The following is a 25,805-nucleotide window of genomic DNA, read 5'->3' on the forward strand; positions in this document are numbered from 1 at the left end:
ATTGACAGTTGTTTTATGATCGCATTGTTAGAATAATTGATTATACAGCAGGGAATAAACTGCAGTTGAATGGTGATTAGTCAGTTACTGCCTTTGATTTGTTTAATTAAAATATATTCACATTTTAATCATGAACATAATCAGTTACCATGTTTTAACAATTTTGTCGCACAAACAAGGAATCAAAGTCAAGAAGTTCATAATTCATATAGATTGCCTTTATTAAACATATACATTTTTTTTTTTTTTATTAAATGTTGTCAATTTACTTGTTTTATTTCCCAAACGTTTACATCTAGAGATTCATTCTCAGGTTTTACTCACTTCATCTCGCACACTTTAAGGCCACATTAATCTGTAAAGTTCAACGCTTAAGCCGGACTCTAAATCGTTGAATAAATAATGCATGACCACTTGACCATGACCACTGGAACAATGGATTATCCGAAATTAATTATCAAGATGGCATATGACCATGTGTTTGTTTGCTTTCACATTAATAGCAGATGGAAAGCTGTGGTTTTTAATCAATTAATAAATGCATGGGCTTTTGTTGACAACAATCAGCAAATCTGCTCCCTCGAAAACACTACAGTCACAACAAACCTCTGGTCCAATTACCATTGCTTCTATTCAAGACTGAGACCTGACTGCATCCTGCTCTCTATTGAATTAGGGAAGACATTATAACAATCTTTCCTTGTGGCAACATTTGTGGAAAATGTAAGTGTCTAATAAGGTAAAAAAAATCTTAAAAAATACCAAGAGATTCATTTTTTGATACCTTATTCTGTTATTTAGGGATTCTTTATCCATATAGTGTAATTTCTGAAAAACAGACTTGATCTGAAGAATATGACTATAAAGGCAACTGCTAAAATAAGTAAGTCTGCAATGCCCCCTGATGTTAGCTGGTAAGATTACACCCATCCAGGAAAATACTGTCTTTGCACAGACAATTTAGTTTAATTGTTAAAGTGAGTATCTGCTTTATTTATTAAAAGTTAACAAAACATTTAAAACAAAGACATAAGTGAAAGTCTTATCATACAAGAGGCTGCAATGGCCGGCAAAGCAGAGAGAATACTTGGCACATTTAAATGACGTTTTGTGTGTGCATAATTGTGCATAACCTCTGTGAATATTTGAATCCTGTACCCGTGTATTGTGATTGGTGGATACAAATTGAGAATATAATAAGTGCATAAACTACAGATAAGCCCCTGCTATCTGTGCAGCCTCAGTGAAAACTTCCCCGGCTTGTTGTCTGTATCCCAGCGACAACTCCTTCGCCCTCCTCACTTCCTTCAAGTTCTCCTCCAGGTTCTCATGCAGTCTTCCTTGCTCTTGGTGTGTTACCGCTGCCACTTTCACTTGCTCAGCCATTTGATCTTTGCTACGGAGCAGCCAGCCAATCAACTCTTGAAGTGTGGTACCCTTTGAGATGGTGGCTTTGGCGTCTTCAGAAGTGCGCTTCATTTCATCCTTGGCCAATTGCAGGTGTGGAGGCATTGGTTCCTCCTCACCTTCAATCACAGGAACCACATTGAGGGTGAAGTCATAGCCCTTTATCTTAAGGGAGACCCTGTACCTGGTCTCTAAAAGTGGGGAGAGATGGAGATTGAAACAGACAAACCAAGGAAACTGATAATCAAAGTAAGGAAACCTGGCATCTATCTATCTTTATTTTGTTGTATAGTATGTGTATTTATTGTCTGTGTAGTTGTATAGTATGTGTATTTATTGTCTGTGTAGTTGTATAGTATGTGTATTTATTGTCTGTGTAGTTGTATAGTATGTGTATTTATTGTCTGTGTAGTTGTATAGTATGTGTATTTATTGTCTGTGTAGTTGTATAGTATGTGTATTTATTGTCTGTGTAGTTGTATAGTATGTGTATTTATTGTCTGTGTAGTTGTATAGTATGTGTATTTATTGTCTGTGTAGTTGTATATAGTATTTATGTGTAGTTTATTGTATGTGTAGTTGTCTGTGTAGTTGTAGTATGTGTATTTATTGTCTGTGTAGTTGTATAGTATGTATTTATTGTCTGTGTAGTTGTGTAGTATTTATTGTATAGTATGTGTATTTATTGTCTGTGTAGTTGTATAGTATGTGTATTTATTGTCTGTGTAGTTGTATAGTATGTGTATTTATTGTCTGTGTAGTTGTATAGTATGTGTATTATTGTCTGTGTAGTTGTATAGTATGTGTATTTATTGTCTGTGTCTGTGTAGTTGAGCTGCTGCAACACTTGAATTTCCCCATGGGGATCAATAAAGGAATATAATAATAACATTGCCTGCACTGGCAGGGAGCTCTCGCTTACCATGCTCAGCTCTGATGGTCCCCAAACATTCGTCTAAAGCCAGAGTATCATTGTAGTTACACCCGCAGCTCTGACGCAGGTTCCTGATATGTCGGACCATGGCCTCATAGCGCTCGTGCTGTTCGTTGAAGATCTCGGCCACGTCAGAAAACTTCTGGTCCAAATCTGGCACACAAACTCGCCTCATCACCAGCCTGCCAATCCGCTTCTCTGTCTGTGCATCTGGGGGGGGAGGGAAGAGTATCACACAACAGGCACAAACCCATATAGTTCAAATTCATACATGAGTGTGTGCATTGGAAGTGTACAGTTCTGAGAGAAAGACTTTAACATTTAGATATGTTATGTACCACTGTGCGCTGGCCGGGTCTGCCTGGCTGATCCAGCTCCAGTCAGGTCAGATGGTCTGGGGTGCAGGAGAGGCTGCCTCTAAAGAATAACAGCAGAATTGTTTTCTTTACATAAATGTTTTTTTTAAATAGCACTTTTCAATAAGAGACAACTCAGATCACCAACCCAGTGTATTTCAAGTGTGTCACATATTTACTATATGGAGAACTTGTATTATAATTCAAGGTTCTAGTAGGCTACCTCTGCACTTTGTGTTTGTGACAGAACAACACAACTATAGTTAGATGACCCTTTCTTGTCTTATCTTATGAGACAAAACGAATAGACTTTTCTGTGACAAATGTAAAATCAAGATTAAGACACATTAACTATGGGGTTGATGCAGTAATCTCACTGAAGCAACGCAGTGATCAAGTGTCTCGCCTGCATTTGAACAGAACGCGTCAACATTGACATGAAAAGTCATGAAACACAAACCTCGGTGGCGGAGTTTTCACTTGAGAAGCAGCAACAGCAGAGAAAACGCAGCATTTCTTTTTTTTTCTTTTTTTATCTGCAGCCCTCTCTCAATTTACTTTCAGGTCAATAATTTCTGACAATGCATCTGTAGTCCGCACATTCCCATGACGTCGACGTCATGGGACTTCTGAAATTGTTTTCTTCCTGGTTATGTGTTGTTTTTTCTGGATTACTGTACAGATATGAACGTCACAGGACAGGTTTGCCTACAGGTGGTAAACACAACCCTGCTGGTGCCATTATCTGTATCACTGTCTTATATTATCTGATTGTCGACATTCAAAGGGATACAAACAACTCAAGTTTTTGAGTACCAAAATGATTCCCGATAGATCTACTGACAGTTTCAAAGCACCTATCTGTTCCGCAATCCTACAGGTTAATTAGTTACTTATCTTTTTCTGGTGTTGGAACAAGAACAAGAGGATCTTGGGTTGGGTGGTGGACAGAGATTTTGTTTGTAGAAGTTGTGAGTGAGCAAAGGACAGCAGGGAATATTGATGGAGAGGGAGGGAGTGAGGATATGGATTTCAATGACTGGACTGCTGTATGGCCATATAGTTATTAGCTTACATGGGGTAGATGACATCAGGCCAGAGAGAGTAGTTACTGCACAAGAATCATGTGCAGTATTAATTAGTTTGACATTGTGTCACTTCAGGAGTAGAGAGGATTTACTGTATGAAATACTACAATCACTATCCAGAATTCATCTGATGGGGCTGTCTGTAACTCTTGTGTGGGTCCATGCCCAAGTTGGAGTTGGGATGGGAAGGAGAAGGCGGATAAAGCAACAAAAGGGGCTTTGAAGAGTGTGAGAAATAACATTAATGTCAATATAAGTAAGCCAGAAGCTAAAGTGGTGATAAAGGGACAAAACAGAAAGATATGGCAGTAGTACTTTTTTTTTTTTTAATAAACACAAGGGTTTAGAGAATGCATGCACGGATTATAACTAAGGAATGGTCATGCTGGTCTGAACCTCTATGTTATTGGAAATCAAAATAGTGGAAATGTGAATTTTGTGAAGAAGAAGAAACTGTGGACCATGTTTTATAGTTCTGTCAGAAGTACGATTCATTGAGACTTAAAGAGAGATTGGAGAGGAAAATGTCAGGCAATTATAGTGACAAATGTTGTTGAAACTGTTGAGTATTTAGGGTAAACAGGACTAATGAAAAAAATTGAGAATTTTCTCCATTCCTTTCCTTTTGTTTGGTTAATTATCTTGTTTTCTTCGTTTTGTTGCGGGTTTAGAGAGACTGTGGATCCTTAGTCCACACTCCAGATAAGTGGGTGGCGGTAATGCACCCGAAAGCTGTTTGCTAACCGCCATTTAAAGCAGAAGAAGAAGAAGACGACGCAAAAGAAAAAGGAGTAGAAGAAGAAGAAGAAAACCACAACTCCAGCTGGAGACGAAATCTTACCGGTTTTATCACTATATGACACAGCAGAAAGTTCATCTTTATGATTTTCGTTTTGATTTTCTCCCTGCGAGTTGTTCAGGAGAAGCTGCCGTAAAACTGGCTGCATTTTTAGTAAAAAAAAAAAGAAATCCCAATAAGCTGAGCGACAACAAAGAGGCTGCACACTGCTGGCAGTGGTGCTGAGGCTGTTTTTAATTGACCTGAACAGATTACATTAATCAGGCTGACATGACGGGGGTGGCCTCTCCAGAGAAGGCGGCGAGCACCAAGAAGAAGAGCGAGAGGAAGTGTGCCATCAAGGAGGGCTTCAGACAGCTGTCCAGCATCATGGGAGTCATGAACAACCTGAGGAAACAGGTGTGTGTGTGTGTGTGTGTGTGTGTGTGTGTGTGTGTGTGTGTGTGTGTGTGTGTGTGTGTGTGTGTGTGTGTGTGTGTGTGTGTGTGTGTGTGTGTGTGTGTGTGTGTGTGTGTGTGTGTGTGAGAGAGAGAATATACCTATGTTGAATACAGTTATTGTAAGTCGCTTTGGATAAAAGCATCTGCTAAATGACTATAATCTAATGTAAAAAAATGACTGTTGTGTGTGTGTGTGTGTGTGTGTGTGTGTGTGTGTGTGTGTGGAGAAGAGTGTATCTCGTTAACATGGCTTGCCATGTGTCCCTCCCTGTCCTGATTGTTGTTTGTGTTTTCTCCAGGGTACCCTCTGTGATGTCACCCTGGTGGTTCAGGGGAAACACTTCCCTGCCCACAGAGTAGTGTTGGCTGCTGCCAGCCACTTCTTCAGCCTCATGTTCACCAGTAAGTGTGGACACAAAAGCACCATTGACAGGACAGACACGCTGCCAAGTATAGCAGGAATATCATTTCTGATGCGTTTCTATTTTCTATGAAATCTACTTCTATTTTTACTCACCTCCAGCCAGGATGATGGAGTCGATGTCCCATGAGGTGGAGCTCAGGAGTGCCGAACCTGAGATCATTGAGCTGTTGATTGAATTTATCTACACAGCTCGGTAAGAATCTTGGCTGAAAATAGAACGTCAATGGTGGCACATAGGAGTGGTTGTTTTGAGGCATACAGTTCATCTGAAAAATGTGAAAAATTAGACTGTGGTGTAATTGCTTACACCAACTGCTAAGCTTAACAGCAGATTAGTCAATCCTCTTTAACTGACTTTCACATGATTTCATCAGAAACACCTCTTTAATGATAAAGTGTGTGTGTATGTGTGTGTGTGCCAGGATTTCTGTGAACAGCAGTAACGTCCAGTCATTGCTGGATGCAGCCAACCAGTACCAGATCGAGCCTGTGAAGAAGATGTGTGTGGAGTTCCTCAAAGGACAAATTGATGCAACAAACTGCCTCGGTAAGAACAAAAATACAATTAAGGTTAAATCACATCTTATTTGCTTTTACCCACAATTTGCTAAGCCCTTTGAGCCTTAATTTATTGAGATGCCAGCATCAATTATTAAACTAGAACTACTACTGAGGGCCCAACAATTCCAACTGAATGAGTTTAGCTGGTACTTGTGCATGGTTTGTACAATTAAGAGTTTTTTTGTTTTGACAAAAATTACATTTTTGTTTTGGATCACTTCATGTAACTCATTAGATTGACTGACTGATCCTTATCCTGTTATCCTGCAGGTATTTCCTCCCTGGCAGACTGCATGGACTGTCCCGAGCTGAAGGCGGCAGCAGAGGACTTCTTTGAGCTCCACTTCACTGAAGTCTACAAACTGGATGAGTTCCTGCAACTTAATGTTTCACAGCTCACACACCTACTGCACCAGGACAAACTCACTGTCCGTGCTGAGGCCCAGGTACACACATGCACACATTCATTGAGCATATGCTTCATTTCTTTAATGCTTGAATTTTTTTTGAATAAGCTAAAGAAAAAAATTCTGAGGTGTTTATAAAAACTAACTGTTGGTACAGTAGTTGGTGCCATAGATCGAGGACTTATCAAATTATGAGAAGTATATCATTATACAACTTAGATTACTATCAAGACAAAGCTGACAGGCTAAAATCACTACCAACTATAATCTGTATGCTCCAACATGTTTTGTTGTTGCGTTTGTGTCCAGATTTATGACGCAGCAGTGCGCTGGCTGAAGTACGATGTGTGTAACAGACAGCAGTACATGGTGGAGGTGTTGGGATGTGTTCGCTTTCCTCTGGTCTCCAAAACCTTCCTCTCCAAGACGGTGCAGGCTGAGCCCCTCATCCAGGACAACCCACAGTGTCTCAAGATGGTCATCAGTGAGTACACACACACACACACACACACACACACACACAGCAACCTAGAAAATCATAATTTACAAACAGACATTGGAAACACACACAGAAGTGGGTGTATTGTAATCATGGGACACCAAAACATTGTTGTAATGAGGAAACAGTTGACATTGTCTGTGTGTAAAATGTTACATTACTCTGGATCTAAACTGGCCGCATCATACTCTATTATAGTAGTAAGATCATTTTTAATATTGAGGGTTAAATTCAAGGTTTTGGCAGGTCTCTCCCAGATTTATAACATATGAGCCGCCACCACAAATTGTGTAAACAAGCATTAATGAAATCCCCAACAATGACTTCATGTCTCCAATGTGACGTACATTGTCTCATATTGTAGATTCAGATTCATGAGAGCAAGTTTGAACGGATGCAAAAGCATAGCGCTATGGACTCCTGGGTTGACAGCAGCACGCACACACAGCAAAAATCAAACAGCCTGTGCTTTGGTACCAGGTGGGATGCGCTACCATCTGCTGTCCCTGGAGGATCGGGAGGATCTGGGCGAGAGCAGCCGACCGCGACGCAAGAAGCACGACTACCGCATCGCTCTGTTTGGAGGCTCTCAGCCTCAGTCCTGCCGCTACTTCAACCCAAAGGTACTGTGCTTAAGTCAGTACATTTTGTATAGATATATACTCTCATATAATATTAAATTGTGAAACATCTGAACTTTAATGTTGGGTTTTGGTTGAAAAATGAGATCAGATATTGCAGAAACAAGTATTTCAGCTATTGGTTTGAATAGTAAAGTCTATTAAAATGAAAATATTAGCCAGGGTTAAAGTCTGGCTTTGCATGCAGGACTCTACCTGGACAGACATCCGCTGCCCCTTCGAGAAGCGCCGAGACGCCACAGCCATCTTCTGGGACAACGTGGTCTACATCCTGGGCGGCTCACAGCTCTTCCCCATCAAGCGCATGGACTGCTACAACGTCCTGAAGGACAGCTGGTACTCCAAGCTGGGGCCGCCCACGCCTCGCGATAGCCTCGCTGCCTGCGCTGCCCAGGGCAAGATCTACACATCTGGGGGTCGGAAGTGGGTGAGTACAGAGAGGTGTAAGGGGTGAACTCGGGATCTGGGGTTGGGGATGTTTGCCTGTTTTCTGAGTGTGTTAGGGGTTGTAGATATTGATGATCTTTCATGGGTGAAAAGTCAATCCCCTCCTCAAAGCCTTTAATTGTGGTGTTGTGTACTGTACTTGTGTGTCTGCAGGAAGCTCTGCCCTCGACCTTTTCGAATGCTATGACACACGAACAGAGTCTTGGCAGGTGAAAACCAGCATGCTGATGGCTCGCTGCAGCCACGGCTCAGTGGAGGCCGACGGGCTCATATACGTCTGTGGAGGCACGGTGGGCAACAATGTGTCTGGCAGGGTCCTCAACAACTGTGAGGTTTACGACCCCAACACTCAAAAGTGAGTCACACAAACATACAGTTTAGAACCATACAACCCGAAGGAATTTATTTTAGTCGCTGGTTTGTTTACAGTGTTTATGAATGGGATAGTGAAAAGGGATATAAGGGGAAACACTGCTGCCTTATTGCTATGTACTTGGAGACAACGCAAGGACGATGTGAAGACATTTCTTATTTATTTACAGTCTGTATATCAATCAATATTGTTTGGTAAAAACTGTGCATCCCCAAAATATCTCAGGAAAGAGGATAAATAGCCTTCTTTTTAGTTTGACAATCATTTTTTTTTATTCTATCAAATGGATTTCATATTGGAAAAGCTTTTCAGGCCAGGAGGTCAAATTTCTCCTCAAAAGAGCAGGGAGACATGAAGTTTATACCTGACAATAATCATATGCACATTCACACTGAAGTGCTATATAATAATGACCTGCTACTGTTGTTATCTTCTCCTCAATACCTTCCTTTTCCCTCTCTCTGTCTCCACCTTTCTGCCCTCAGGTGGAGGGAGTTGTCTGGGATGAAGGAGGCCAGGAAGAACCATGGGCTGGTGGCGGTCAACACCAGGATCTACGCTGTTGGAGGGCAGGGAGCTTTGGGTACAAAAAAAATGATATTACTAAAATAGTACTGTAACACTACCATTCAACATAGTAGATGTAGCATATGTGGCATCAGTATGGTACTGTTATTGTCTGTGTTGTTAATTCTAGGTGGACTGGACTCGGTGGAGTACTACGACATTGCCAGTAATGAGTGGCGTGCTGCTGCTGCGATGCCGTGGCGAGGTGTAACGGTGAAGTGTGCAGCGGTCGGCGAGGTCATCTATGTGCTGGCAGGGTTTCAAGGTGTGGGGCGGCTCGGACACGTCCTGGAGTACCACACTGAAACTGATAGGTCAGTGTATTAAATGAATAATACTAAAATAAAACAAATGAATAAATAGACATTGATTTCTGTCACTAATGGGCAAACTGGGAATCTATGACATTAAATAATAGCATGCTTAAACCTGCGTTTTCTTCTCTGTTCAGGTGGGTGACTTGCAGTAAGGTGAGAGCATTTCCCGTCACGAGCTGCCTGATCTGTGTGGTCGACACGTGCGGAGTTAACGAAGACGAGGACATGGACCTCATAGACTCTCAGTCACACGCTGCAGCCACGGCCGCTTCACCTGCCACAACCTCAACATCCTCATAGGACAAGAGGAAGATTCAGTGTATGTTAAGTTGTTATGTTTGATGACGTTTGATGCGTTTGGCCTCCAGCGGCCTCTGGAGCTGATTTACAGAAGGCAATGACGGACTGCTCCTCTTCTAATGTGAATATTCACGTGTGCATTTAGGCAGACAACTGGGCATGTTTTCTTTAACTTTGTTGAGTAGCTACATTTCTTTTTAACTTTTAACTGTGCCAGAATTGTAGGTCCCACTGTTAAAGTGCCAGTGGGACACTATCCCACAAATTTATGTTAAAGGGGACAAGGAGACTTTTAATGAGCGAGGGTTGTTAGGATGTATACTAGAAAAGAAAAACAGATTGGAGTGTACAGTCGGAGACATTTTTTATTTGATTTTTTTGGTCTTTAGTTTAAAGAACTTTATAATGTTGTTTTTATTGTTTGGGAATAAAGTACTGTTACGGACTGTAGATATACTGCATTTATGAATAGTTGAAGCTTGGTTGTGTTCATATTTAATGTGAAAACATTTTTTCTCGCCATGTGTTTACAAGTAAAAACTAGCTGTATGTGATAAAATAAAATGTGTCTGAGTTTGATTTATATATTTTTTTATTATAGAAAGATGAGTAAATCAGAATACCAAATTCAGGAGTAAGAAGGCATCTGTGATAAAGAAGATTTCATAAGCTGCTCATTAAGATGATATAAGCTGCCATACAACTTTCTGGTCAACAGGGATGATAAAATAAGACACTTTTACATTTACTGTTAAAAGTTTGTGTTGACTTCACTGAATAAAAATATCAGGTGAAAACATGCATTAAATACAGGGACATTACTTAGGTCGTTAAAATATGGCTCGAGTTTGCTTTGTGAAAAGTGATCTGACATGTTGCTTGATATGCTGACCACTTGACTTGAGTTCAGTGGTGTTCTTCACTTGTGAAATGACTTTGTAGCATTCCCTGAGTGTGTTTGCTAAAACACTGGAATGTCCCCCCCTCATTTGGCCCCACGCAGGTGCTTCATATCGAACAGTTCATTTTTCTCTGCCTCCTCATCAATCGTCAGACTCCTCGTCGCTCATCAGAAGAGAAAACCTGTTGTTTATCTCCTCAGTCCCTCTCCCCCTTCCCCTTCCTCCTCTTCCAGCTCCCCCTCTTCCTCTTCCTCTCCTTCCCCGGCCTCCGCCTCTCTTCCCCCTCGCTGCTGCCGAAGAGGAAGGATGGGTCTTAAAGCTGCAGCTCCTCACAGTGTCCAGCAAGGATAAGTAGAGCAGTCCGGAAAAGGAACCCCCAACGAGGAGAGATTCAGCCGCCTGGCCTCCTCTCAGATACTTGAGGAGACCGTGCACCAACGTACCACTGTACAACCTGAGGCACACACAGAGAAGGAGAGGGAGGCAAACACATTTCAAAAAGAATATTTGTTTCCACTTAACCATGTTATCTGCAGATCGAGGTGAATGGAATTTGAAAATGTCTCTCAAATAATCATTAAAAAACAATTAGATGATGTCACCATGGGCATGTGAGAAATTGTGATGGGCATTCTTTACTACTAATAATCAAATAAATAACCAAAAGTTGAATCGATAGCAAAAAAGGTCAACTCAAAAGTTTATTTTCTTGCTTTGTGCCTTACCATGACAGGTGGGGTTCAGGCAGTGGCTGCAGCAATAGCTGATTAAGACACAGTGCACTCCAGAGGCAGGCCTGCCATTGGCTGAAACTGTGAGCCGCTCCGATATCCAAGCCCCGCCTCTCCCCTGGCCTCACGCGTTGTCGATCCAGCCATGCCCACACGTTGCGCTCTGCAGCCCAGTTAAGCTGTGGGACTAGCATGATACACAGCAGCGACATTGTCATTATTGAGAAACAAAGTGTTTGTGACCTTGTGGAGCAACACAAAAGATACAACACAACTAACCTGTATGTTGGTGGTGGGCAGCTCCAGGCTGGTTGCTCCGGGACAGCTCTCCGTAAACTATGCCAAGCACCAGAGCCTGGAGCTGGAGCTGTGAGGGTGTTGGTTTGGCCTCTCGGAGCCAGAAGGCTGTCACTGCTACGACCAGGCTTAGGTGGAGAGGAACAGGAGCCAGGGCAGACTCCTTCAGTCCCAAGACTTCTAACAGGACACCGAGACGAACTTTCACAGGAGCCTGGATAAAATTATGGGAAATGTAAATAAATAATTGCCTTTAAAAAGTAAACATACATAAATGTTCTTGTCATACCTGGCCGAGTGTGGCTAGAAGTACGGGGGTTCTGAGCGGATGTGCTTCTAACTGGTTTTTCTTCAGGTGCAGATCCATGCGGTCGTACTCCTCCACACACACGGGAGCACTATAGCCCTGGGCTGATACTAGAGCTGCACCAGCTGCTTGTTCAATGCCAAATCCTGAATCAACACCCAGCTGTGTGGGTGAAATAATTACCTGACCCCTACCTCCAACAACCTGACCCCCTCCTCGCCCCCTTCCCCCTCGGCCTCTCCCACCTCTCATACCCTGGCTGATGTTTTCATGCACCCTCATATCCTGTGCCTGGACATCTTGGCCTTTCTGCAGTAATATACCATATATAGCCTGGCGTATGGCACTGGCACTGCAATGGCTGCTGGCTAGCCTGCTGTTTTCCACCTGCGGGATGAGCAGGACCCTTCGCATCACCAGGGCATCTACCACCAAGGGAGCCAATAGTCCCTGAGCTGCAGCCAGCGACAGGCACTCTGGCAGCAGAGAGGTCCACCCTCCAGGAGCTGCCTTACCTTCAGAGAACCAGTGAGCCAGAGAGCTTTGAGTGGTGATGTGGTACTCCTGCATACCCGCCCACAGCTGTGAACTGAGCCCCCCCTTCTGTCCTCTCTTGCCCCGTACGCCTCCACCTCCCTCCCCCATAAGAATGCTGACTTCCTCCAGTGCAGCTGCTGAATTTGAAAAAGAGGACAGCCAGTGGAGGTAACCCTCAATGCGGGAAACAGGTGCTCTACCTTTGCCACCACCTCTCCCTAATCCACTCACACTGATCAGATCTAGGATTTTTTCAGCATCTTTTGGCATGGCGTAATCATTACCAGCAAGGACGGCAAATAAGGGAAGCAAATCCTTGTTCATGCCGCCAAACCGGCGACACAGCCCGTTAGTGGTGTAGCAACGGGCCGAGATGTAGCGGTGAGAGGCTTTACCGTTAAGGTTGGTCCACTGGAAGGAACTGAGAGGCAGGTAACCACCTAAGAAAACAAAGCACATAAAAATGATGTAAAACAACAGCATAGCCTCATGTGAGATAACCATCCTAACCATTCATTACAAAGGCAGATTTGTCATGTACAAAAACTCCTGTCGCTACCCATACCTGGCAGATCAAAGATGTAAAAATCACTGTCATTGGTCAGAACTGGGCAGTTCCACTGGCGAGCCAAACATGCAATTTCCCAATCAGCCTCAGCTGGACACTGGACCAGTGGGACACCGCTCTGGATGAGGACCTGGATGAAAACATCTCTTGTGAGGATGGGGAGAACAGAGCCATTGCGGCCATGGGAGAGACTGTCTGCCTCCTTTATCTTGGACTGCAGACGCTGACGCAGAGTGGGAAACTTCTTGTCACTTGGGTCAATCCCTAACAACCACAAAGAAAAAGACAGATGTTTGTGTGTTAAAACTGCAGACAAACTTTGTACATGTTCAAATTAACTTGTTGATCCATTTTAAACAAATGGGAGCAAACTGTTTTAGTTTTATCCAGTTAATTAATCAAAGAACTGCAAAGACCAAAACATCTGATGAAATAGTCTCATTTAAAAATGCATGTAATAATACATTCGTGGAAACACTAACATCATAAATGGTAAAAACATGAATTTCCTTAAATATAAGGAGCTGTTTTGTTTTTTCAAAAGCTTTCTTACCTCCATCCAGTACCACATATGGCTGGATGTTACAGGCCGCCAACGCAGAGAAGAACTGGGTGAGCAAGCAAGCGAATGCATCATAGTCCCCTCCATGCTGCTGGTCCAAACTGTGGTTAAAGTAGAGGCGGAAATACAGACTGCAGCCATCAATAACCAGGCTGCTGTCCCTGAACTTCACATCTTGGAGTAAGTTTCTGTTCCCCTCCACAAAGGTGGTCAAACCGTGGACACCCATAGGAGCTCAGGGCCTGAGGAAACATGAAGTGAGAGGATGAATGGGTTAAAGTTACTCAGTCTAAGGGTGTGAGGAGTCTGCAGTTTTGCTGATATCCAATTATAGACTGGGACGGAAAAGAGAAATAACTCTCTGCCACTGCTGAGTTGACAGTCAGCTGTGTATTTCCTCACAGACACTTGGAAAGTTATGACTAAACAGAAATGACTGCAACAACAATCACATCGCATTAAAGTATGCTTTAAAACAATCATTCGACAGGCAGCTTGGCATTAGAGTTGTAAAATGTATACAAACATCTGCTCTCCAAAGTCTCTTCACCTCTGTTTACATGTGTCTCCTAGTTCCTTCCTTGTAATGTTACATTTCAAAATAAAAGCCCGGGTTTGTAAACAAAGACATGTATTCCACATACAGACACGTCGTGGTGTTTTAAACATAAACTACTGAATCAAAAAACGCGCCCAATTAAATAACAAAACACTTGGAAATGTAAAAACAGCTAGACACTAAAAAAGAGGAAACCCTTATTCCGAACTGCGACGATCGCGCAACATCTCGCGAGAGAACGCGAGAATACAAAAAAAAAGCTAGCCAGCGCGCTAGCCAGTTTTGTTCTCCTGTTTGAGATAAATCCTGTTTAATTATGGCCACAATGTCGGGAGGAACAAACCTCGGCACTCCTGGGACAAGCCAAGCCAGCTCCGCAACGTCCACACATCGGAGAAAAGACAGCAGCCCTTCTTCTCGGTTCTGGGAGAGTCCGGATACTTTAGCCCAGCTGGAGGTGGTGCGACAGTGGGTCGGGAAGCACTACAAAAAGGTGGTTAGCTCACAAGCTAGCTCACAAGCTAGCCGCCCCCTGCTAGCAAGTCCAATGGCTCAGACTGTAAACAAACAGGTTTACACTTACCAGCGAGATGTGTGTGATCAAGTCAATGAGTGTTGGAAATAATAAATACAACAGATTAAATGCAAATTAGACAGATCCTAGAACAGTTAAACTGGCTGTCTGAATGGGTTGTAGGTTGCTTTATCTCTGTCTGTGTGTCCGTCAGTACGTGCTGGTGGATGCTCCATCGTGTCAGGCTCTGGCAGGAGTCACCCTGCAGCTTCTGCAGTTCCAGGAGGATGCCTTTGGCAGACAAGCCACCGGTCCTGCTCTCACCAAACTGCCCGTGAGTCTCACTCTCTCTCTCCACAGTGTCACACTTCAGAATTTACAATATCTTTTGGGTTTATTGGCAGTCTCCATCTTTTTATTTTATGATTTATGTTTAGGCTTGTTTTATAGTTGAATGTCAATATAAAAGCAGCACTGCAATCATTCTGCATCCATGCGGTCATATTTTGTTCATTTCCTTTTCTTAGTTGCTTCCTGGAATTAGGCAAAAAATAATTGCATTACACCATGTACTGTGTATGACTGTGTAAGTGACAAAAAAACAAAACAGATATTTGATTGATATCAGTCTTGACTTATTTAGAATAACAAGGGGAAATCTTAAAGCCTCTTTCAGTGGTGGCCCCCATTAGAGAGGGGAAAGAGTAAGATGACCGAAAATCTGAGAAGATGGGTAATAAACAATAAACACAACTGTTGATTTTACGATTTTCTGCAGGCACAGTGCTTCCTGGACCTGCGGCCAGGGGGTGGACTCTGCCACATCCTTGGCACTGCCTACAAGTTCAAGGCTGAGCAAGGCTGGTGAGTTGCGTGCCCCTGATATTTAGCTTTTTCACAGCAGTGACCTCAAAGTGATGTTAAATCTCCTTGCTTCCTTCCTTCTATAGGCGGAGGTTTGACTTGCAGAATCCATCAAGAACTGAAAGAAATGTTGAGATGTTTGGTGCTATTGAAAGAGCCCTGATCCAGGTGACATAGACACACTTGTAAATACACACATGCACATCTGCCTACCAGGGACACACCACTGATGAACTACTTGTGATTTGTGCATCTACAGAACAACTGTATGTCAATGCCTGTGGTGTATGTGGACCCTACACTGGATCAGGAGCTGGCAAGCAGACTTACGGATATTGTCACCAAACACCGGGTAAAGTGCTGCAGAAGAGAATTTAAAGATGAGCAGACAGTGTGTTGGACGGAGTGATCAAGGACAAAAATTGAATACGCTGATGTATACTGAGACAGAGAATATGAAACTCCGTTTAGCTCTAACATTATGGTTCAATATCTGTGCTAAAGGTTTGTCCTTCCACAGGGTACTCTCACTGAGGACCGAACGCTCGCCAGTCACCACATCTACTCCTCACCTGCTTCTACAGAGGAAGGTCAGTGTCAGTTTGTGCATGCAAGTGTGTTATCTTTTTAAATGCTTGGTACGTATTTAACTTAATACATATTCTCATTCACATCTGTGTTCAGATGATTGGATGCGTCCTGTCCTGCGCAAAGACAAACATGTCTTGGTACACTGGGGCAAGCACCCTGACAGGTGATGCACACACACACACACACACACACACACACACACACACACACACACACACACACACACACACACACACACACACTCATACACAAACACAATACTTACCTATTGTGCCAATTGTCACATTTCCACAGTTATGACAGTTGGCTGTCTTCAAGTGATGTTGAACGAGAGGTTGAAGAGCCACCACAATCAGAAAAGCCGTGGCGGGTTAGTACAACAGCACACATACACAAAACATGATGCTTTACCATTCTATATACTTAGTAACATACTACAGATTCCTGCTGCTTTTACTGTATCAAGCTATACGTATATACTTAGCTCAGAATGCGATTACATTAAGCTTAATACATTGTCAGATAATTAACGTTTTGGCTCACCTGCCTAGGTAGCATGTTAGGAGTCAGTACAAAGAGTAATGTCGTTTTCAATTTGCTCACAGTTAGTGAGAGAATGGTAGTCAGCAGGGAAACCGTCTTAGATCTGATCTGGTGTGTGTTCATTTTGGACACTTGATGACGAACACTAGCACGCACCACATTAATACTCATTTTGTGTGTGTGTGTGTGTGTGTTTATGTGTGTGTGCCCCAGGTCCATGTCGGCTGGGTTCTGGACACAGATGTTTTCAACGAGTGGATGAACGAAGAAGACTATTATGTGGATGAGCGGAATGTACCAATCATTTTCCGCCAGCGCATTCACCTCAGAGACGACCAGGTTTGTGCAAAGCTGTAGGTGGTCTAGAGGGCATCAGAAAGGAAAAGGTGTTCTCAAAAATTGATGCAACAAGGAGACTTTCATTTTCAGATAATGACCCTTAAACTTTGACTTGCGTTTATCTCTACCCTCTGTTGCAGGACTCCAAATCCACCCCCTCCAAAAAGAGAAGACGCTCCCCCTCTCCTCCCTCCTCTGAAGGCAGAAAGAAAGGAAAGAAGGGGTAAGTAAAACAAGTGTTTCATCCAAACTCGAGGGTATGCTTTCGGTTCGAGGTTTCAGGGTGAGGTTTGAGCATTGATTTTTGTCTGTTTGCACAGGAGAAGGCGCGAAAAGCAGGAGGAAGAGCGAGAAGAGGACTTGACCAAAGACATGGAGGACCCTACACCTGTTCCTAACATGGAGGAGGTTGTACTACCCAAAAATGGTAAAACATTAAAAGATTGTGACCAGGAAATTAGACAAATAAAAGTATTCAGGAAAGTAGCCATTTGTCTCTAAACAATTTCTTATGTTCTTGTAGTCAACCTGAAGAAGGACAGTGAGAATACTCCTGTCAAAGGGGGGATGATGGCTGACCTGGGTAGGTTAAGTGTTATAACTAATGTTTGAGGAGAAATGTAGCATGTCTTAATGTTTCTTCTTGTTTAGAACATTAAAATAAATAGTGAAATAGGGTTGTACTTTTGTTTGTGGGAATGCAACATAGAGTTTTCACTCTCGTTCACTTTTCCTTTTTCAGATGAACTGGAGGATGATTTCCCAGGAAGGGTAAATATGATGTAATTTATCTCAATCAAATGATTTTAAATGCTGTAATTGATGTAAAAGTGTTATTAAATGTCCTCTCTGTGTATGTGTGTGTGTCTAGGATGATGAGGAGGGGAGAGGGGAGATACCTCGCCTGTCAGAGGTAGAGGACAATATCACAGAACAAACCCATCATATCATAATACCAAGCTACACATCTTGGTTCAATTACAACAGGTAAATGGGTACACTCACAGATGCATATACATGAATATTGACATTGAACACTACTCTAAACTTAGCTTTCTTCACTACATCCCAACTTTATAACCCAATTCCTCAAAACCTCTCTATCCACGTATTCCAGCATTCACGCGATAGAGAAACGCGCATTGCCTGAATTCTTCAATGGAAAGAATAAGTCCAAATCGGCAGAAATGTGAGTACTGCAGATATTCAGACTTTACTATTCAAGTCCTATCAGGTGATTGATATTGCTTCACAAAAAACATGGCATTTCTTGTGCACTGCAGCTTCCTGGCATACCGTAACTTCATGATCGACACATACCGGCTCAACCCCCAGGAATACCTCAGTTCGACGTCCTGCAGACGCAACCTCACTGGAGACGTCTGTGCTGTCATTAGGTAACACTGAGTGTGTGGGCGTTTGCCACCATGCATTGTCTGCTGCATCTGCTTAATTAAGTGTGGTATGTGGGTGTACTGAAATATGAATGTGTTACCAAATAAAATCTGTTAATGTTGGTAAGGAAAATGTGGTATGTGGTGTTCTTGGAGCGTCTCAAAAGCAGCTTTTTTTATTTTACTTTTTTTGAAGCATAGCATGTGCTTAGTTGTCTGTCTATTTACATTTTGTCATCTGTTGGTCAGCTGCAATACAGTAAAATGTATGGAAAGAATAATAATAACCTTTGTGTCCAGGGTTCATGCGTTTCTGGAACAGTGGGGTTTGGTTAACTACCAGGTGGATGCAGAAAGCAGGCCCCTCCCCATGGGACCCCCACCCACCCCTCATTTCAACGTACTGGCTGACACACCGTCCGGGCTGGCCCCCCTACAACACAAACCCCTGCAGGTAAAACACACAGGGAGCACAGGACAACAGCTCTACACAGATGTGTCTGAAACACACATTTAAATCATCTGAAATGCCTCCTGATAAACTCTGCCGCCCGCTCTCACTCTCGCAGGTGTCAGCCTCGCAGCACATGTTGTATTTCCCGGAAAAAAGCAAAGAGAAGCCTTCAGACTGCCAGAACTTTGGTCTGCGCTCCGACATCTACACCAAGAAACACCCAAAGGTCTCACACAGTAACAATTACATGTTTGGTTTTTTTAATCCCCAAACTTGTTTTATAGACATTTTGGTCAAATTTTCTCAATTTCTGTAATAAAGTGTCCAAAAAGCTGTTTAATTATTTAAAAATATATATTTTTATGACATCTGCCTCAGACTAAAGGTACAAGTGCAGGAAGGGAATGGACCGAGCAAGAGACGCTCTTGCTTTTAGAGGTAAGACAATCATTCATGTTTTTGGCTTTCTAACAAAGATTAGATTACACATGACTCATTTCCTTCCTATAGGAGAATCATTGACCTGAAGGTTTGCATCTTGTCCTCACACTTGCCTAATCCTCTGTCTTTCCTCTTTGTCTCTCTCAGGCCTTAGAGGTGTACAGAGATGACTGGAACAAAGTATCCGAGCATGTGGGCTCCAGAACACAGGACGAGTGTATCCTCCACTTCCTTCGTCTGCCAATAGAGGACCCTTATCTAGAAGACTCCTCGGCCTCCCTTGGCCCACTGGCGTACCAGCCTGTGCCTTTCAGCCAATCAGAAAACCCCGTCATGAGCACAGTGGCTTTCCTGGCATCCGTGGTGGACCCACGAGTGGCTTCATCCGCAGCTAAGGCTGCACTGGGTGAGAGGACAGAGGGAGGAGTGTTGATTTGTGTGTAGCATACATTACTGTACGGCTGTGAGATGATGCACTGTAGTTATTTTTACATTTTTGTCTTCAGAGGAGTTTTCCAGAGTGCAGGTGGAGTCGGTGGATAAGATCTCTGAAATGTCCAACCAGCCTGACAAAACAGGTAACATTGTATTAAATATATATGCACATAATCACAGAAATAAATGTATTTCTTTATGCTGTCTATAATGCATCTCTAATTCTGCCTTTCAGAGTCGATGGATGCAGAGATAATTGAAACAAACTCCACCTCCCATCAGGTGAAACAGCAATAAGAGTTCAGAGAGAGTTTTACTGAATCTGCTGGTGATTTTTGTGGCTAACCTTGAGTGTGTTCATCTGGATCTGTTTCAGGTCCCTTTAAGGGTAGATGGGCTCACGGTGGAACCCATTCGGGCCAAAGTAGAGGGCGAACTAGTTAAAAGGGAAAATACCGAAAATATAGTTACAGAGGAGAGAGATGGTAAGAATATATGTACAGTACATGTATGTAAATGTATTTGTGTAAATGTGCATGTCTGTCTATATTAAAGAAATTCTTTCTCTGATACAGGAAGGGGAGATGACGACGAGAGCGTAGGGAGGGGAGATGTGGATGAGGCGAGAGTGATAGAGCAGGATCTGGTGGAGGGCAGCGTCGTCACGGCAGCAGCAGCTGCTCTGGCCTCAGCTGCCACAAAGGCCAAGGTAAAGCCCACCCTTCAAAATGGACCAATCACAGGGAGGCTAAGTGAAGAATTGGTTGTCATTGGTTGGTTGTCAATGGTTTCAATATTAATTTTTTTAAATTGGGTCATTTCAGCTAAAACGGGCACCATTTTGGAGATCACTTTAAGACCTGGCTTTGCACATAAAATTCAGTTTATGTAAGGTATATAGTAAATCAGACCGATTAGAGACTGGGATTATCTCAAAAAGGTTGTATTTATGCAGGTTACCGAAGGTAAATAAATAGCAAACAAATAAACAATTGAGTTTGAGTCCAAATGTATGGTTCCTTGTAACAGAGAGGATTCTTGCCCAGTCTTTCTACACAAAGCTAAACTAGAGTTAAATCAGTATTCGTCCCACCCCTTGTTGCTGATGATTTATTTAGTCGTTTTATTTCATTCAGTCTCTTCATTTATTTTTCTCTCTTTCCTTGCCAGGCTCTGTCAAACCCAATCTATTCTACCCTTCTCTCACGTCTTTTCTTTTCTCTTCCTCAGTTTTCCCCTCCACTACCTTTTCAGTTCCTACCTTGCGAATGCCACATGCCCTTACCACCCAGTTCTTTACTCATTTATGGTTATTGTTTTCTTCTAACTTTCTCCATCTTTGCAGCACTTGGCAGCAGTAGAGGAGAGGAAGATAAAGTCCCTGGTGGCTCTGCTGGTGGAGACCCAGATGAAGAAGCTGGAGATCAAACTGAGGCACTTTGAGGAGCTGGAGACCATCATGGACCGCGAGAAAGAGGCTGTGAGTGAACATAAATATCTGCTGTAGCCCAACCTTACATTCTTATCATGTTAAATGTCTAAAGGTACTAATGGCAAATGTTCCACATCAATAAAACTTGATGTGTGTTTGTATATGTGTGTGTCATGCAGCTGGAGCAGCAGCGGCAGCAGCTCCTGACGGAGAGACAGACGTTCCACACGGAGCAGCTGAAACAGGCAGAGATAAAGGTTCGCCAGCAGAGGGAGCAGCAGGGGCAGCCGGGATACACGATGCAGCATTCAGGTCTGACCACAAACATGCACACACAGACCAAAAGTCAAACGCCCTCTGAGAAAAAAGGCTAAACCCTCTTGTGTTCATTTCTGATCTGTTCAATTATTGTTTGTTCCACCGCTTAACATCTGGGGTTCTCTCATTACACTTTAGCCTTGCCTCCTCCTTCAGGCCAGCCCATGCCCAACCGGATGATGCCTGGTGGAGGAAACGCCCAGGCGATGGCCCCTCGACACCCAGGAGCTCCCAATGGCATGTGTGGGTATTCCTTACTGTTGCAATAGCTTCAAAGAGTTGTTTGGTGCAACTTTAAGAATGGTCAGACTCTGTAGGTGTGATGACACTTATCTTCTTCTGTTACTGTCTCAGACCCGTCCTCACAGCCTGATGGGACAGCACCAGCTCAGCCGGGTCCTCCAGCATCCAGTCACAGCTGAACTGACCAGAAAACAAGATGCGCACACATATACATACACCAGTCCGCCGTCAAATGAAAACACACGTATAACAATGTAACACTGGCGAAAAATGATCAGGCAATGTCAACTTTGTAACTCTTCAGTACTACTCCTATGTTTATAGACACACAAGCACATAGACGCAGTTAATGTGTATTTGTTTAACGGCTCAGTCCGTCTTATATCTGTGAAATATTTGTGCTCTGACGTCAGAGTTGAGGAATCTGAAGATTGAACTCAGCTCATTAAAGTTGTTTTACATGAAACTGAGTGTGTGTGCCTGAGTCTGTGTGTTTGGGTTTTTTACAGGTCTTGTGGGGACATAAATCTGTTTACACAGTCACATTAAGGGACTTACCTTACCTTATTAATGCTAAAATGGTGCAACAGTTGTTTAACCAAAGCCTGTTCCTCACGGTAATATAACTTTTTTTTTGTTTTGTTTTATATCCAAAGTAAGCACCGTGTTATTGGCAACCCACATATTAATGATATACAAACGGAATCCTATAAACTTTAATTAAAAGGTAAAATTACTTACGGATCCCAAACCATACTTGTTATCTTATTCTTCTCTTTTCAGCAGTATACGGACAACAGCTGTATTGTTCAGTTTCAGTGTGAAGTTATGTGTTTAGTTCCAGTTTTATGTGTTCCAGCCCTTCCTGTACTGCTGCCAAAAGGCATGTGCCATGTGTTTCAGCATGATCAATTATCATTATCAAATGTCATGAGCATATCTGAAAGTTTACAGGTTTTTAACGCAAACAGTAAACATTTGTATTGTGCTATGAAAATGTTTATTTAGATGTAATTTAAGTTATATTTCTTGTACAATGCTCTTAGCTTGTATTATGTAATTAATGTGCCATGGTGAACAAACACATAACACAAAACTAATTATTATTTCAGTTTCATTCTTATTCATTCAGGACAAGTAATCGCCTCCCTTGAATGGCATCTTTTGGTCAGTGTTGACTAAAAGTTTGTCCTTCGTTATGCCCCATTTGTAAAAACAGTATTGTCATATTCACGGTTTAGGGTTAGGATTAGGCTGGTAGTGGTTATGGTCAGGGTTAGGGTAAATTAAAACTGAGTCTGTGCAATGTCCCAAAAGGTCATGATAACACGACTGTGTAATTAATTTACACGGTTTTCCATTGTGAGCACATCAGTGATATCAGGAAAAAAACTTTCAACAATCACATCATCCTCAACTGTATCTTGTGTTTTGTATTAATCAGCAAAAGTTAGGATGCTAAGATTTTGAGCGTGTTGCGTAATTGTGAGCCTACTTAACAAACCACTGTGATCCATGTGCAGCCTGACAGAGCCGATGGCGTGGCTGTAGACTCAAACACTGCTAACTCAGTAACAATGACACCATGACATAACATGAATGCTAAAATTGTTAAACAATTGTTAAACCAAAGCTTGTTCCTCATGGGAATACAACTTTTTTTTTGTTTTGTTCTTACTCATACAAGATGAAAAGTAATCGACTCCCTCGAATGGCATCTTTTGGCCAGTGTTGACTAAAAGTTCTGTTGTTCATGATGCCCTATTTGTAAATACAAATTATGTATTCATTTACATCATTCTATTTAGTAAGCCTTCAGAAACTAGACTACATGATACACAGGCCACAGTGTTTCTTCTATTGCCAACTTTGTGAACAGAGCCCCCTTAAGCTCTGGTTCTGAACAGCACAGTGCACCCTGGGGACTTTTGGCCCTCATATTCAGAACTCAATCAAATGCCAGAGATGGCTCAGTCAGGTTGAGTCATTTCTAAACAAGATATCACCACTAATAATATGCCCTACTATGAGAGAAGACCGTTGAAGGGTTAATTAGCTTTAACTAAATCAGAGGTTGAGAGGTAGTTGTACTATCAGTTTGCGTAACTTTACTGAAGTCAGAATTTAAATATCTCCTGTCACAAAGACAAAAGAACCTTCGTACTTTCCCTCAGATGGTATTTTCCGAGAGGAGATGAAGGATGGGATTGGTGAAACTCATAGCAGCCTTTAAATCATAAAATGTCTTCACATACAATAACATGTATTCTCCTTAATGTTGTATGTCAACATGTGAGTACTGAAGCTAAAACTATTCTTTGAAAAAACACCATAGGAGAGTCATTTGTAAGCACAAATTCAAGTTGGCATTTAGGATAAAATGTATCAGTACCATAGCTTCAAGTATGTTTTCAAAATGTTTTAAATGCAGCATACAGTAAGGAATCTAAAAAGAATGAATTAAAATAAATGTTAAAGACAATACCAAAATGTACTTCGAGACCACAGACTGTCTGCCATCTCTGTTTTTATTGCAGTTATGATTCCATCGATGCTTTAGCAGATGATTTGAGAGGAATTGATTCATCACTCAGTTTTCCATTTTTCTCTACAAAGAAAAAAAATGTATTATTAACACTTGAAGCTGATATGAAAGTGTAATGTGCTCTAACATCTAAATTTATCATTTAAATATTGTGCAGTTTATTCATTTTTCAAACAAAACAAGCTTCTTTTAGAGTGATTGTTGAACTACTTACCCGTGGCACTTGTACAGTAGCCGAAACACCATTACCACTGCGACTCCCATTCCCACTCCCATCAGGGCTGTTGGCAGTAAACCAGTCGTGGATAAAGCGAAGGCCACTTTCAAAGATACACTTGTCCTAAAACGTGGTGACAAACAACCAGAATCTGTACTCACTCAGTGCAGCATGACAATGTTTCATTTTAATGTATGCTATAACATTTGGTGCAGACATTGTTCCCCTCATGAGCATTTTCAATAAGTTTGATGAGCCTCTGACTTTTCATCTAATGCCATCGTTATTCGTGTATGACCGAAATCCTGAAAAACTATCAACAATCACATCATCCTCATCTGTACGTTGTGTTTTGGATTAATGAGCAAAAGTTAGGATGATGTTTAGTGTGTTAAGTTAAACATTATACCTGCTACACATCAGCATGTTAGTGGTGTAATTGTGAGCTTAGCAACAAACCACTGTGATCCATGTGCAGCCCGACAGAGCCGATGGCGTGGCTGTAGACTCAAACACTGCTAACTCAGTAACAATGACACCATGAAATAACATGAATGCTAAAATGATGCAACAATTGTTTAACCAAAGCTTGTGACTTACGGGATATACGATTTTAACCATTTTAATGGCAACCCACATATTAATGGTATACAAACAGAATCCTATTAACTTTAGTTAAAAGGTAAAATTACTTACGGATCCCAAACCATACTTGTTATCTTATTCCTCTCTTCTCAGCAGTATACGGACAACAGCTGTGTTGTTCAGTTTCAGTGTGAAGTTATGTGTTTAGTTCCAGTTTTATGTGTTCCAGCCCTTCCTGTACTGCTGCCAAAAGGCATGTGCCATGTGTTTCAGCATGATCAATTATCACTATCAAATGTCATGAGCATATCTGAAAGTTTACAGGTTTTTTAACGCAAATAGTACACATTTGTATTGTGCTATCAAAATGTTTATTTAGATGTATTTGAAGTTATATTTCTTGTACAATGCTCTTAGCTTGTATTATGTAATTAATGTGCCATGGTGAACAAACACATAACACAAAACAAATGATTCTTTCAGTTTCATTCTTATTCATTCAGGACAAGTAATCGCCTCCCTTGAATGGCATCTTTTGGTCAGTGTTGACTAAAAGTTTGTCCTTCGTTATACCCTATTTATAAAACAGTATTGTAATATTAATCACTGCGTGAACCATGTCCTTGCAACTATTTACTGTAAAATATACTTGAGTGTATCCCACTATTTACACAACAAATGACACAGGGTGGGTCAGTTCTGTAATAATCTTCACCAGTGCAGAAGGAAAGGCAGCACATTGCTGTTAAACACGCATAAGCTTTGTCATCACCTAGTGGCAGCACTGCTCCCCTTCTCAAAGCACCGTGAGTGTATTTTCTGTAACTATCCAGCAGACTGACACCAGACTATTATCATGTCACAATG

The 25,805-nt window shown here is 42.0% G+C and overlaps 4 protein-coding genes across 7 annotated transcripts; 2 read left to right on the forward strand and 2 right to left on the reverse strand.

The window, feature by feature from the left end:
• Window positions 1–323: 323 nt before the first annotated feature.
• Window positions 324–4,717, reverse strand: si:ch73-345f18.3 (uncharacterized). Of its 2 annotated transcripts, none has more exons than XM_054606709.1 (4): window positions 3,158–3,226; window positions 2,680–2,758; window positions 2,330–2,551; window positions 324–1,598 (listed from the first exon to the last, which is right to left on the reverse strand). In XM_054606709.1, exons 1-4 carry the CDS (start codon window positions 3,209–3,211, stop codon window positions 1,210–1,212), a joined length of 744 nt encoding a protein of 247 aa, XP_054462684.1. In that variant the 5' UTR covers window positions 3,212–3,226; the 3' UTR covers window positions 324–1,209. The 2 variants fall into 2 exon arrangements, with proteins under 2 accessions (XP_054462684.1, XP_054462685.1); XM_054606710.1 differs by lacking the exon at window positions 3,158–3,226 and adding an exon at window positions 4,627–4,717 and having other exon boundaries at window positions 325–1,598.
• Window positions 4,535–10,020, forward strand: klhl7 (kelch-like family member 7). The gene is made up of 12 exons (XM_054606711.1): window positions 4,535–4,983; window positions 5,324–5,426; window positions 5,548–5,641; window positions 5,871–5,995; window positions 6,280–6,455; window positions 6,726–6,900; window positions 7,396–7,538; window positions 7,744–7,987; window positions 8,157–8,358; window positions 8,862–8,959; window positions 9,074–9,257; window positions 9,395–10,020. The coding sequence occupies exons 1-12, from the start codon at window positions 4,855–4,857 to the stop codon at window positions 9,558–9,560; spliced, it is 1,839 nt and encodes a 612-aa protein (XP_054462686.1). The 5' UTR covers window positions 4,535–4,854; the 3' UTR covers window positions 9,561–10,020.
• A 570-nt stretch (window positions 10,021–10,590) lies between these two features.
• Window positions 10,591–14,455, reverse strand: aste1b (asteroid homolog 1b). 3 transcript variants are annotated; one of them, XM_054606707.1, is made up of 7 exons: window positions 14,367–14,455; window positions 13,456–13,706; window positions 12,900–13,166; window positions 11,780–12,774; window positions 11,473–11,704; window positions 11,188–11,380; window positions 10,591–10,916 (listed from the first exon to the last, which is right to left on the reverse strand). In XM_054606707.1, the coding sequence occupies exons 2-7, from the start codon at window positions 13,691–13,693 to the stop codon at window positions 10,604–10,606; spliced, it is 2,238 nt and encodes a 745-aa protein (XP_054462682.1). In that variant the 5' UTR covers window positions 13,694–13,706; window positions 14,367–14,455; the 3' UTR covers window positions 10,591–10,603. The 3 variants fall into 3 exon arrangements, with proteins under 3 accessions (XP_054462682.1, XP_054462683.1, XP_054462681.1); XM_054606708.1 differs by lacking the exon at window positions 14,367–14,455 and adding an exon at window positions 14,015–14,125; XM_054606706.1 differs by lacking the exon at window positions 14,367–14,455 and adding an exon at window positions 13,991–14,125.
• Window positions 14,247–22,057, forward strand: smarcc1b (SWI/SNF related, matrix associated, actin dependent regulator of chromatin, subfamily c, member 1b). Its single transcript, XM_054606705.1, has 28 exons — window positions 14,247–14,516; window positions 14,752–14,871; window positions 15,316–15,401; window positions 15,488–15,569; window positions 15,661–15,753; window positions 15,922–15,991; window positions 16,086–16,155; window positions 16,287–16,362; window positions 16,749–16,874; window positions 17,015–17,097; window positions 17,195–17,301; window positions 17,398–17,457; window positions 17,617–17,645; window positions 17,746–17,861; window positions 17,992–18,063; window positions 18,158–18,271; window positions 18,569–18,722; window positions 18,838–18,948; window positions 19,101–19,160; window positions 19,311–19,569; window positions 19,670–19,741; window positions 19,834–19,880; window positions 19,975–20,083; window positions 20,174–20,307; window positions 20,944–21,078; window positions 21,210–21,342; window positions 21,487–21,591; window positions 21,703–22,057. Exons 1-28 carry the CDS (start codon window positions 14,340–14,342, stop codon window positions 21,768–21,770), a joined length of 2,868 nt encoding a protein of 955 aa, XP_054462680.1. The 5' UTR covers window positions 14,247–14,339; the 3' UTR covers window positions 21,771–22,057.
• Window positions 22,058–25,805: the final 3,748 nt, after the last annotated feature.

This window comes from Anoplopoma fimbria, chromosome 10, assembly GCF_027596085.1.
Source record: "Anoplopoma fimbria isolate UVic2021 breed Golden Eagle Sablefish chromosome 10, Afim_UVic_2022, whole genome shotgun sequence".
NCBI lineage: Eukaryota > Metazoa > Chordata > Actinopteri > Perciformes > Anoplopomatidae > Anoplopoma > Anoplopoma fimbria.

Excerpts from the sequence above, each read along its gene's own strand:
- klhl7 (XM_054606711.1), top strand. The coding sequence starts at position 4,855 with ATGACGGGGGTGGCCTCTCCAGAGAAGGCGGCGAGCACCAAGAAGAAG. Across the intron at positions 4,984-5,323 it reads TGAACAACCTGAGGAAACAG|GGTACCCTCTGTGATGTCAC; the intron begins GTGTGTGTGTGT and ends TGTTTTCTCCAG. Across the intron at positions 6,901-7,395 it reads GTGTCTCAAGATGGTCATCA|GTGGGATGCGCTACCATCTG; the intron begins GTGAGTACACAC and ends CTTTGGTACCAG.
- si:ch73-345f18.3 (XM_054606709.1), bottom strand. The coding sequence starts at position 3,211 with ATGCTGCGTTTTCTCTGCTGTTGCTGCTTCTCAAGTGAAAACTCCGCC. Across the intron at positions 2,759-3,157 it reads GTGAAAACTCCGCCACCGAG|AGGCAGCCTCTCCTGCACCC; the intron begins GTTTGTGTTTCA and ends GTTATTCTTTAG. Across the intron at positions 2,552-2,679 it reads GACCCGGCCAGCGCACAGTG|ATGCACAGACAGAGAAGCGG; the intron begins GTACATAACATA and ends CTCCCCCCCCAG.
- aste1b (XM_054606707.1), bottom strand. The coding sequence starts at position 13,693 with ATGGGTGTCCACGGTTTGACCACCTTTGTGGAGGGGAACAGAAACTTA. Across the intron at positions 11,705-11,779 it reads TTCTAGCCACACTCGGCCAG|GCTCCTGTGAAAGTTCGTCT; the intron begins GTATGACAAGAA and ends AATTTTATCCAG. Across the intron at positions 10,917-11,187 it reads CCTGAACCCCACCTGTCATG|GTTGTACAGTGGTACGTTGG; the intron begins GTAAGGCACAAA and ends TGTGTGCCTCAG.
- smarcc1b (XM_054606705.1), top strand. The coding sequence starts at position 14,340 with ATGGCCACAATGTCGGGAGGAACAAACCTCGGCACTCCTGGGACAAGC. Across the intron at positions 19,161-19,310 it reads AGACGCTCTTGCTTTTAGAG|GCCTTAGAGGTGTACAGAGA; the intron begins GTAAGACAATCA and ends TGTCTCTCTCAG. Across the intron at positions 21,079-21,209 it reads TGGACCGCGAGAAAGAGGCT|CTGGAGCAGCAGCGGCAGCA; the intron begins GTGAGTGAACAT and ends TGTGTCATGCAG.